The sequence below is a fragment of the Telopea speciosissima genome, chromosome 11, assembly GCF_018873765.1.
Source record: "Telopea speciosissima isolate NSW1024214 ecotype Mountain lineage chromosome 11, Tspe_v1, whole genome shotgun sequence".
NCBI classification, from domain to species: domain Eukaryota; kingdom Viridiplantae; phylum Streptophyta; class Magnoliopsida; order Proteales; family Proteaceae; genus Telopea; species Telopea speciosissima.
In genome coordinates, this window is record NC_057926.1 from 50,312,936 (window position 1) to 50,326,287 (window position 13,352).

The 13,352-nt window shown below is 40.3% G+C and overlaps 1 protein-coding gene across 2 annotated transcripts in view; it reads right to left on the minus strand.

Moving 5' to 3' along the window:
* Window positions 1-390: 390 nt before the first annotated feature.
* The window catches only part of LOC122645781 (cytochrome c oxidase assembly protein COX11, mitochondrial), a 38,200-nt gene continuing 25,238 nt past the window's right edge, over window positions 391-13,352 (minus strand). For both annotated transcript variants that reach the window (XM_043839145.1, XM_043839144.1), the window contains 2 exons: window positions 945-1,025; window positions 391-858 (listed from right to left, as the gene is read on the minus strand). In XM_043839145.1, the coding sequence (XP_043695080.1) occupies window positions 757-858; window positions 945-1,025 (183 nt within the window). In that variant the 3' untranslated portion in view covers window positions 391-756. The remainder of the gene's footprint in view (window positions 859-944; window positions 1,026-13,352) is intronic.

Here is a 13,352-nt window from a genome sequence, read left to right on the forward strand (position 1 = left end):
CCCAGACTGCAATAGGGGCCAATGGATGAATATAACAATTCAATGGTTGAAAATACATGAGAAAACATCAAATGAAAAACATTCTATGCGATTGAGTTGGACTATCAAATTTGACACGTGACTAATCCGCTAAGTAGGCGGTGTATCCTACAATAGTTCAGGGTGCATGTTGTAATTGACTATCACGAATCACGACACCCTTTCTATACTTGTAACCATTTCAGATGAGAAAAGTTTCAGACAACAAGAAAAGGCTTCAGTGATTGCTTGGCTGTAGAGTATAAAAACAAAACTCTTAGCATATTGAGAACCAGTCAAACTACTAAAGCATCCCATTTTGGGGTTGTTCTTCATTGGAAATGATACAACAATGCAAACTCAGGTGAAGCTTCTTGAAAGTGAATTGGCATTCATATAACTGTCAGTACAACCATGGTTCCAATCTTGCAGTTTCAAATGACAACCTCCTCTCTTGTAACATTTTTCTTGATTTCAAGAAACAAAGCCAGTTTTGGAAAAGAACAGTATTAGTATCCAGAACAGCAAATAAAGGAAGAAAACATCTCACCCCAATACAGTAGTTATAAAATTTAATACCTTCAATTTCTACTATATATGTAAAGGAATAGGGAAAAAATAATGTCAAAAAGAAAGAATAAAATTACCGAGTAAATTTTAAGTTTGCTTCACTGTCTTGTAGTCAACATGAGCCATGTGGTATGGAAAGTAAGACATCCAGCAAACACAGTGATATCTTTAATCGTCACGTACTTTAAAAAAGGTGTAGGATAAGATTATGTTATTTATTCCATCCATTTTAGGATCCGTCTCAAACTCAGGGTCAATGTAGAAAAACACCTGCAAATTGGGCAAAAAGAATTACATTATCAATCACAAAAGTGAAGTCATTTGCCTAAATAATGAACATGGGAACCAGTTATTACAGGCATGTCAATTTGCTCCCCTGGAAGAAGTCGCTGCTCCTCAAAGCAAAAGCACTGTATTTTATTGAAGTATATCGCAGCCTGCATGGAGTCTCAATTACATCATTCAAAAATCTTAATTGAGTATCAAAAACCTAAAGTAATTCATGTCCGCTAATATAATACAGTTCTGGCAAGCATCCTCCTTGTTCTGCTAACTAGAGATATAAATGTGATACTAAAGTGTAAAAAAAGTATGATTTTCTGATCTATGTAAACAGGGTAAGGAGGCCATCAGTGCAAGTGCAATGTTTCAACTTGAACTCTCTGCACATCATAACCTATAGTTGCTGCCAAGCAAGTCAATATAACCTTACATTCCACTAAATATCAATTCCTTAAAATGGAAATCTTGTCTACTTTATTCTGATACACTAAATTGATAGCCTTTCAATATGAAATCTCAAAAATGGATTGCCTAAATTCCCTGTTACCACCCAATTCTTCTTGAAAACAGTTTTCATGGTATTTGCCTACTGCTATTTAGCTTGTACCTCTAACTAAACCATTGAAACGTTTTCCTCATGGGTTCATAATCTCCTAAGCATAGTTCAAAATCTCGCCGCCGAGATTTCGGTAATCTCATAAAACTCGACATGGCCGAGACAAGATGGAATACGAAATACCAGAATGCAATTTCTCCAAAATCTCGGTTGAGATCTCGACCGATATCTTGTGAGTTTCAAAAATCTTGCGAGATATCTGCAGGGTAAGCAAAAACCTAATATGGAACTTCAGAAGCACAAATATAATATGTTTGATATTTTCCACTTCATTTATTTGACGATAAACAATTCAAGTTATCATTGAGGACAGTTTGGGGGCTGAAAACCAAAGCATTTTTCCAAACAAAGTAAGAAACTGAATATGGTTGGAACTATTCATTCCAGGATGAAGACAAAAAGCACTTTTTGAATACATTAAAGCTGTGTTTGGTATGCATTCTGGGTCAATTTTGCATTCTCAGACGATAGAAACAACTATTTTTATGATCCAAGAATGCGAAATCGACGAATGGATACCAAACACAGCCTTATTATTCTAGATAAAAATCCAGCTCACCTAAATGCTCTGATGGATGAGATAAAGTGGCTTATCAAAGAAGAGAGAAAAAATAAGTGCCCTTCCCAATTCATTTATTCCCCTAGAAAAAGAAATCAATTTCACCAAAATTTTCTAGTGTGGAATCCTTGGTCACACAAGGGTGAAATAGGAATTCCAGCAATGACCATAATCACAGGGCATAATGTACCAGAATTACAGATCTGAAATATCTCACAAACCAAAAACCCAATGGGTGTATGCTACTGGTCTAAGGACACTTAGATGGTAGGGATTACAGCCTCAAAAGATCTCTCAATCCAATGGTAGGATCTGATTTCAAGATCAGTTCCAGAATTAGAAAGTAGGCTAAATCAGAATTTGTAACTGAGATTTGACTGTAACCATTCCAGAACTTTAGAAAGTCAGCAATATTCGGTTTAGAAACTAGGAATGAACCAGTCAAAACAAGGCGGGATAACAACTAACAGCAAATACAAAATTCCTAAATCAAACTAGATTATGTAGTCCTAGATAGGTAGGAGACCAACTAGGAGCCAAACAACATGATCAAATAACAAAAGGGGTTGCTGGTTCGAATGGACAGCACTAGGATTTAGGTCAATTCCTAGGGTTAGGGTTGGATATTGGGAAAGGGATTTATAGGGTATTAATGGGTAGGTCTAGAGGACTATTATGGTATAAAAAGGTTAGGGTTTGGATGAGTTTTGAAATTCTGCAATTTTGGGCAGAATTGAATTTTAGGTCAAAATTAGGGTGAAGTTAGGTTTAGGTTAGGGTTGTCTTATATGGTAATGATAGGCAGGTGTAAGGAAGTCTAATGGTATAGGTTTTATGCTGTTTGAGTGAATGGAAGAAGGTTAGATGAGTTGGACCGCAAGATAAGGTTATTGGAGACAATTCCTAATGGAGGTAGGAGTAGGGGATTCTAGGGTTTAGGGTGGTGGGGGTTTGATGAAACTTGGATCGAGTGTCAATAATGATGTAAGAGATGTATGCTGAAAGTTTGGTTTGAAACTAATGGACAGATTTGAAGTTATGGAGGAATCCTAGTTAGGGTAGGAGTGATAAGAAGAAGGTTTAAACAAAGTTCAGATTCAAACTTACTGGATTTGAAGAGATCTCCAATGACAGCAGCTTTGAAGATGAACAATGGGGTCTCCCGATCTACAAGATGCAAGGAGATAAGTAGCAGCCCGCCCGATCTTCTCGATGCAAGGAGTCGATTGGAGATCCACCAATCCCTTCACCTTGATATTACTCATAAGGCAACCTTGATATTACTCACAAGATTTTATTAATCAAAATTCGTATTCAATACTTGGCCCCCTTATAACCTTATATAAAAGACTCAAAATTAGACTCCTACACTAAAAAAGAAAGGTCTAACCTAATCCTTAACCTATTAGGCAACTTAAACTAACTAGAAAACTAAAATACTAAAAGAAATAGATTCAAAACATGGCTGGACTTATAGAGTCCTAATCCAGCCCAACTCACATCATATGACCACTTAAGTTGTCACATGACCACTTAACCAAGTCACATGATCACTTAAATTGAATCAATTGGATGCAACCAATTTGAACCGGTTCTGTTAAAAACACAAAAATAAGACTAAGTATTGGGCTAATCCCGTATGCAACCTATATACCCCTATTCCAGGCCCACTAAAGTGGCCTAATACATAGAAAACCCTTGGGAACAAAGGCCCAAAATGTCTATATCCCAACCCTAGACTTATTCCTAATAAAATAAGCCCATTTGGGTGATGAATCTGCATCACTAGAAAGTCATCAACTTAGAAAAAAAAAAAACAGATCAGGAAATAATGAGAATAGAAACTAACAAACTTTAGAAAGTGAAAAACGAAAGAATAGAAACAAGGGATTTAGTAAGCACAGAATTAGTAAGTAGCCTGGAAAATGGAAAGAAATAAAGAAATTAGAAGGTAAAAGGAAGCAAGGCAGTTGTAGCAAGTCGATTGCAGCAGCTTCCAACCCCACCACAGTGAACTGATGGGGAATATTTGCAGAGCAGTGAATAGACCTAAACTGTAGCAGCAAGAGGGTTAGAAAGAAATATAAATAGAACAAAACAAATTACTGCCACACACTTATAGAGTGATTAGAATGTTGTTCTGAAAAGGAAAATCGATGTAAAGTTTCAAAGAGGTTCTTGCACTACAATTGATCTGCAACTGGAAAAGAAGCACAGGAGTCAGTAGGCAGAAAAACAATAAAGAACAAACAGAACAGAGAGAAGAAGGAAAGAGACACAAAAAAAAAAAGAAGAAAAAGATAGGAAGATATGTAGGTATCTCACCTACTGTAGAGAAGGCTAATGAAAGAACGAGATAGAGACTCTCAAACCTGTAAGAGAAGAAAGAACGAGAAAGGAGAAATTGCAAGAGATGGAGAAAAAAAGAGATTCATGATTAGGTCAAATAGACCCACTCGCCTCCTATTTATGCATTCATATATAGAAGCCAAAGGTGAAAATACCCCTACCATGCAATACAAAAATTCGGAAAGAGAGAATGGTACATCCCTTGCTAATAACTCCAACACTCCCCTTCAAGCTGGAGCGTACAAATCAAGACCAACCAACTTGCCAACGATCAAGTGAAAGTGTGCAATGCCAATGGCTTGGGTGAAAATGTCTGCAAGCTGATCACCGTACCGAACATACAACCTTTTTGTGCTTTGTCCTCTCATGAAACACTGGATTTGCGGCAATATTGATGGCAGCTTGGTTGTCGCAGTGGAGAGGCATCAAAGAAGAGAAAATGATGTCGAGATCAGATAACAAATATCAGAGCCACATCAACTCACAAGTGCCATGGGCCATCAAGCGATTCTCCACTTCAGACTAGTCCATAAATCGCCTTATGCAAACAACAACCATAGCCAGCAAGAACATCACTGTAATATCCCGGGGGAAGACCCATATAAATCTCCTCATGTAAGTGACCATGAAGAAAGGCATTCTTCACATCTAACTGATATAATGGCCACGACTTATCAACTGCAATAGACAAAAGAACCAAGCGAGCAAATGTCTCCTGATAATCAACACCTTCAATTTGGGTAAAGCCCTGTGCAACCAACCGAGCTTTAGACCTTTCTTTAGAGCCATCAAGACGATGTTTTACATTAAACACCTACCGGCTGATGCAGAACCAAGGGTGTATTTTATTGGGTTGCCTATTTTTTTATTTGTCGAGTCTTGTAATGAACCAGTGAACCAGTTGGTTCAGCTGGCCCAATTTAAGTGGGGGTCCCATAGTTTAGTTGAGTCTTTTATTTATATAAGTGGTAATTAGAATAGTCAATCTCACATCAGCCATGATTTATTTGGGCTGGTAGTGTCGTGTAACCCAAGTAAGGGGTCAAGGTTGGAAGTTTCTAATTTGAGACTTTCTAATTTTGACTGCTTGCCATTCTCTTTCATTGCAATCTATAAAAGCAACCCAAGAGGCCATCCTGGCCACAATTTTGATTCTCAACTACTATTGTTATGCATGTTTGCCTCTGTTGAAGTTTTCCTTGGTGTTTGATCCATGGAGGAAGGAACTGGTGTATGATCCAATTGACTCCTTGCGGTGGGAAGCCCAGGAGGTTGATTTCAGTTGCTGTTCTTCATCCCCTTCAAGTTCTCAAGTCATTAGAAGCCTCATCCCTTCAACTGAGCTGCTCTGCTGCTGCCCAACCTACTGTTCTAAGGTTACTTTCTCTTTTGAGCCCAACCTTCTAATTTCATTCCCTCAACCCCCCGCCCAATCTAGCCATCACTTTTCATCCATCTTTTGAGCATCCATCCCCCATCCAAGAGCTCCACTTGATCCCCCTTTCAGCCCCTTCTGACCTGTTGACTAGCCTCCGCAAGAAATCTCCCTAAAACCCATTAAAATCCTATTTCCTAGCCTGCTACTCAAATCAGCAGAGAAGAAAACCCTGCTGCAGATTTGTTTGCTTAACTCCTTGGCTTTCCTACTGTCCCAGACCTATCCCTTCACACTAAACCTCACCTTTGTACTAAACCCTAACCTATCAAACCATCCCAGCCTTAACCCATCGAACTGAACCAATTACCTTGATTCCAGATCCTGTTTTCAAACTGGTTGAACCTTCAACCCTGTCCTACATTACCGGCACTTAACAACATTATTACTATCAGGCACAGGAGTAAGGGACCAGGTATACTGTTTTTCTAGAGCAACTATCTCACTGTCCATTGCCTTTTTCCACTTAGGATCAGTCAATGCATCAGATACCTTAACAAAGGAGACAGCTGCAAGAAATACCTTCAAGGAAAATGGTAGAGTGATAAGAAACAAAATGCTCAATTGGAAGACGAGTTCTTACCCCTTTTCCTATCGCAATAAGGAGAAATCAGAAGAGAGGACGGGAGCAGCACCCGATGAAGACAAGAGAGGATGGTGATCACCCGTAGCAGTAGGGGGACAGCAAGAGTATCTGCACCAAAACATCACCAAGTATATACCTGGATAGGCGGACGATCTGTAGAAATAGTAACAGAGGAATATGATGGAGACGACATCAATGAATCAACCAAAACTGGAAGACGAGAATCTCCAATGGAGGGAGATGGGACAAATCTGCTTTCCGGAGAAAAGAAAGGTAGATCTTCAAAGAATGTGACATCTTTGGACACAAACCTCTTTCTCAGGGATGGACAATAACATCTATATCCCTTTTGAGAGGGAGAATATCCAACGAAAAACACACTTCACCCACTGAGGACCTAAATTGTCACGATGAGTATCCAACATATGAACAAAGGCCACACAACCAAACACTTTGGGAGGTAAGGACAATAAGGTATGTGAAGGTTTAGGAAGTTGTAAAGGGTATTTCCCAGCAAGAATAGAAATAGGCTATCATGTACGCAGCTGTTAGGACAGTATCCCCTCAATATGTCTCAAGAACATCCATCCCCAAAACTGGCCAAAAATAAAAATCGGGTAACCTCAAGAAGGTGACGATTTTTTTTATCAAATACACCATTCTGTTAAGGTGTATCAGTACAAGAAAACTGAATTTCTACCTCATGTTCATCAAAAAAATGACTAAGGCTGTCTTTTTATATTCTCCAGCCTAATCGACACAAAACACTTTGACTGTCACTCCAAACTGAGTTTCCATCATTTTATAAAAAATCTGAACAACTGAAAGAACCTCATCGCGACTTTTCATTAGGTACACCCATGTGGTTCCAGGAAAATCATCAACAAATAAAATGAAATAACGATACCCAAAAGGGTATATGCGAGCAATGAAGCTAAGAAAATTGCGGGGAAAGCAAGGGAGAAGAAACATGAAATTCTTTATAACAATATGAACACAAGGAAGGGGAAAAAGCTATCTATAAGATGGCTAGAATGAGAGAAAGGAAGAGTAGAGATTTCGACCATGTTAGATGTATTAAAAGTGAAGACAGTAGAGTACTAGTAAGGGATGTGGACATTAAGGAGAGATGGAAAGAGTATTTCCACAGCCTACTAAATTAAGTCATTCCGAGTAATAGCACCCTGGAAACAGGAATGAATGAAGAAAATTCCTCACGCTTAGCCGTTTTATAATCAATGGCTCCTGAGTCTCTATAACCCAGAAGCTAGAAGGAACAAACTGGGAATGGTTATCCGATGCATGGGTTATAATACCTGAGATGGTGCTACTATTCAATTTCACCAAAGAACTGAAAGAAGCTTTCAAAGAAGACAGCTGATTAGACAATTCCTGTATAACATTATCATGGGGGTCAATGGAAGCACCACCATTACTCAGAACATGCTCCCCCTCAGTAGAGACCAGATTAGCACTTCTTTCCTGAAATTTGGCTGGTTTCAGGTGTGGATGAAGAATCCAGAAATGATCTTTGTTGTGCCTTCGTTTTCCACAGTGGCTGCACTTCAAGCGGTTCTTTTCTTCCTCGATGAGGTGACGATGTTGAACTCTGTTCTGAGAATTGCCTGGTTTTATACCTTTATAACCAATAGCTAAGGTGTGAACACTCAACTGTCAGAAGATTGTTCTTAGCAAAGACTTGAACACACTGCAACTCAAGGCAGGGGGAAGACCAGAAAGGAATTCGAACACACGTTGTTGCTCCTTTCTGTTTTTGAGTACCTCCAGATCCATGGTGAGAGGTTGATAGTGATCCAACCCCTCCCACTTTTGTGTGAGATGGTTGAAATAGTCTTCAATAGACCTCCCCTCTGGATCCATAACCACCTGTTCTCGTTGAAGGTGATAAATCTGAGCCTTCTTGTTCTTTTGAACTACAACATTTTCCTTTCCGAGAAAAAATATGGAGGAAACATCGGAAAGCATACAAAATCATTGAACAGCTATCATTCTGCAAGTTTGCAAGCACTGATTCATGTACGATCTTAAGATTATGTGGCAGAGGGCCAGAGGTAGGGGTGGCAAAAGTTTGGACAAATTTGGGTCCAGGTTGAAAAGTTTGCCATGTTTACATATATTCATCTGACCTGGACCAGGTCTGAAACCGGAATCCAGACAAAGAGACATGTCCATATATCAGAAATCAGGGTTGTCCATGTCTGATCTGGTTTCTCTGGATGTATCATATTTACTATTAAATCTACAGTTGATAATAATTGAGAGTATAATTAAAGCTAAAACAAATTTTGAAGATTTGCAATCAAAATGGGATAGATAAAATTCGTACTAACTAAGCTGACAATAATGATCAATTTTATAAAAAATATTATTTTCACTGTCTTAATATTCTAATTTGGAAATGTTGAAATAGGCTGCTTACCCGATTGGGGTAAGCAGTCCTAGTTGGATTGGGATTAGTCCTACTAGTCCTAGCTGATTAGGATTAGTCCTAGTCATGTTAGGAGTAGTACTAGTCAGATTGGATTCTTTTCTTTTATTTTATTTTTATTGTTTTATCCTCAGCTGAGTCCTATTCTGGCATTCCTAGTTGTATTAGGAATTCCTAGTAGGACTAGGACTGAGGTGTTATTATTCCTATTTGTACTTTGATCAGTTTACTTCAAGTTAATATAAATAAAGGGGCTTGGGTGATCGATAGAATCACTCAAGCATTCAGTTCTAAGGGCTGTTAACATGGTATCAAAGCCAATTCTGATCTAAAGAGCAGCTTTCTCAGTTTTTTGTTTTTTATTTTTCACTTTCCCCTCCCCACGGTTTCTGGTTTTCTCTTCTCCACCACTCTCGGCTCCTCTCTCTCATTCAGGGCAGCAACTATGAGGTGATCTGATGAAGATTTAGATGCTGCCCTCAATCCTACCTCATTGAAGACTGAAGATTATTGGTATGACCTAATTCTGCCGGCAGATCTCCTCCATTCTTGAAGATCAAGTTCTTCCTACACTTGAAGATTGATCTTTCCTTTTTTTTGGAGATTATTTTCTTACCTTCCCTATTTGAAGACTGCAGAATTGGATCAAGTATAATTCAGATCCAGACCTGCGGATTCTCCAAACACAGGTTTTTTACCTAATTTCTGATCAAATTAGGGTTTCTTATTGGCTCATCAGAAAGAGCTATTTTTTGGAGGACTTCTTCCCCACTACTGGAGGATCATTCGATCTATCTTTCAGCCTATTCAGACGGCTGAAATTGCTGCCACTTCAAAACCCATACTTCAGATCTGATTCAGTTTTTTGAAGATTTGTGTTTTTTTCAATTTTGTGGATCGGTTTCTACCTGAACTATGGGTGATTCAGAGACAACTACTGCTACTTCTGGAGGGGATGGTCAGACTAGGAATGACTTCCTTGCATATGCTGCTGCCATCAAGCTTGATGGTACGAATTATTTAATCTGGGCCAGATCACTATCCTTGACTGTGGCTGGTAGGGGATTCACTGGCCATCTCATTGGCACCACCAAACAACCAGCTGAAGAAGGTGCTGCCCGTACTAAATGGGCTGCCAATGATGCAATGGTAATGTCCTTTGTTCTGAACTCTATGACCACTGACCTCTCTAGTCAGTATCTTCTCCTTGACACTGCTACACAGATATGGACAGCTGTCAAGGGCACTTATGGTCGTTCAGGAAGTGGTGCTCAGGTTTATGAAATCAGGAAGACACTCCAAACCACTACTCAGAAGGAGATGTCTGTCACCAAATACTATGCTACCCTTAAATGTTTATGGCAGTAATTGGATCACTATGCTCGGTTTCAGCCTACTACTACTGCTGATATTACTGCCTACCACACCTATGTAGACCAATTCCGTGTCTATGATTTCCTGGCTGGCCTCAATGATGACTATGATCCTATTAGGGTGCAAGTCCTTGGACGGGTTCCTTTCCCCACTTTAGAGGAGACTTTTTCTTATGTTCACAGTGAAGAGACACGACGGGTTGCCATGATGATTACTCCCAAAGTTGAGAGATCAGCCTTACAGACTGCTGGCCCCACTTTTGTTGCTTCTTCTGACAGTGTTGCTGTTTCTACTACCAAAGAGCCTGTTAAGTGTGAGCATTGTCACAAACCATATCACACTAAGGCTCAGTGTTGGAAATTATATGGAAAGCCAACCGATTTTGAGGCCAAACGTGGTCGTGCTAAGTCTAAAAACAAAGCCAATCATACTGAAAGTGTAGCTCCAACTCCCGCTCACGACATTGGTTTCTCCGGGAAGAACTCCGGCTTTGCGTCGTATGTTGAACACATCAACGCCTCTACTATGTCTGCCGCCAATTCAGGTTCCTTCTTTGCCCGTACAGGTATTTCTTTTGCTGGTCATTGTGCATCAGTAGTATCCACTCCATGGATCATTGACTCCGGTGCTACTGATCACATGACAGGTTCTTCTAGCCTTTTTAATACATATTCTCCTGCCTCTGGTAAGGATAAAGTCAAAATTGCTGATGGGTCCCTCTCCTCCATCTCAGGGAAAGGATCCATTGGTTGTTCTCCTTCCCTTACACTGTCATCTGTGTTGCATATTCCCAAATTTACAACTAACCTTCTTTCCATTAGCAGTATCACTAAATCCCTAAATTGTAAAGTGACCTTTTTTCCCACTCACTGTGTTTTTCAGGACCTGGACTCGGGGAAGACGATTGGATCGGGTAAAGTGCATGGCGGATTGTACCTGCTTGATGGCGATCCTACTCCGGCTTTGCCTTCGGCATCTTTCTCTTCTGATTTACATAAATGGCACTCTAGACTAGGCCATCCCCCCTTAGGTACTTTATCCAATTTATTTCCAGCATTAGTTAAAGACTGTAATAAGGAAGATTTTTTTTGTGAGCCTTGTGTCTTGGCTAAACAAACGCGTTCAACTTATCCTATTTCTAATAAACGATCCTCTTCCTTATTTCATATTGTTCATACTGATGTGTGGGGGCCTAGTAGGAAAGCTTCCCTGACTGGCCATCGGTGGTATGTCACTTTCATTGACTGCTATTCTAGGTTCACTTGGGTTTACCTTCTGAACACAAAGAGTGAAGTTTTTTTATGTTTTCAACACTTTCATCAAATGATTAAGACCCAGTTTAATGCCACTCTTCAAATTTTGAGGAGTGACAATGGGAAAGAGTATATGGAAGGTCAGTTCCAAAAACACCTTGCTGCACATGGAATCCTCCATCAGACCAGCTATGTCGACACTCCAGCCCAAAATGGTGTGGCTGAGAGAAAAAACCGCCACCTCCTGGAGGTGGCTAGGGCCCTTATGTTTGCTCGCACTGTCCCTTCCCTTTATTGGGGGGATGCTGTCCTTACTGCAGCCTATTTAATTAATAGGCTGCCCAGTCGGGTTCTTCTTTCAAAAGCCCCTATTGAGCTATTACTTGGCTCTTTTTCCTTTATAGTCCCACCTAAGGTGTTTGGATGCGTTTGTTATGCTAGGGATACAAGGTCCCCTGGTAAACTTGACCCACGTAGCCTCCGCTGCATTTTCTTGGGTTATTCTGCTACCCAAAAGGGGTACAAATGTTACTACCCTCCATCCCGCAGGACTTTTGTCAGCATGGATGTTGTCTTTCATGAACATGTTCCATATTATGTGTCCCCACCTCTTCGGGGGAGAGTGTTAGTGAAGATGTGCTGACTATTGACTCTCCACCTCCACTTGATCTGTTTTCCATGAGTCCGAACCAGTTCAGCTTTGCCCCTAGTACTCCCCCGAGGCAGGGGAAGAGGTTCCTACACGGGGAGACCATTTCTATTCAGGGGGAGCAATCTACCCCGGTCCAGACTCCTATCCAAAGGACTATTAGTGAATTTCAGAGGAGGATTGATGCCAGTAATGTGAAGACCTATGCAAGGAAACATAAGCAGGTTCAATCAACTATTGCTCCAGTACCCATCCAATTGCCGAACCCGGATCCAGAACCTGCCTCTCCACCTGGTAATGATCCTGACTTACCTATTGCTCTTCGCAAAGGTGTCAGAACTTGCACTCAGCATCCCATATCTCATGTTGTTTCTTATGATTCCCTTTCCCCATCCTTTCGTGCCTTTATTTCCTCTCTTTCTTCTGTTCGTATTCCTAACAATTGGCAGGAAGCTTTATCAGACGGAAAGTGGAAGGCAGCTATGATGGAAGAAATGGACGCCTTGAAGAAAAATAACACATGGGAGCTTGTGGTTCTTCCACCTGGGAAGAAAACCGTTGGATGTAAATGGGTGTTTGTAGTGAAACAGAAGGTGGATGGCACTGTGGATAGGTATAAAGCACGACTCGTGGCCAAGGGGTTCACTCAGACATACGGCATTGATTACCAGGAAACTTTTGCACCTGTTGCAAAGTTAAATACTGTTCGTGTGTTATTATCTTGTGCGATCAACCTTGGATGGGATTTGCGGGCTAGATGTAAAAATGCCTTCCTAAATGGAACACTTGGATGAGGAGGTGTATATGGACATTCCACCAGGGTTCTCTTGTGTGAAAACCAAGGAAAAATATGCATCAAGCGCGCACTTTATGGGCTGAAGCAATCACCTCGAGCATGGTTTGGCGGTTCCACAAGGCCATGATTTCGTGGGCTATAAGCAGAGTAATGCTGATCACACACTCTTTATAAAGAGGGTTGGTGAAAAACTCACTGTTCTTATAGTCTACGTTGATGATATAGTGGTTACTGGCAATGATGGTGATGAGATCAGACGGTTGAAGACCTTCCTTGGACAAGAATTTGAGATTAAAGATCTAGGAAAACTACGATACTTTCTTGGGATTGAAGTAGCCAGATCTTCTAAAGGCATTTTTCTCTCCCAAAGGAAGTATGTCCTAGACTTATTGGCTGAGACCGGGTTGCTAGGCTGT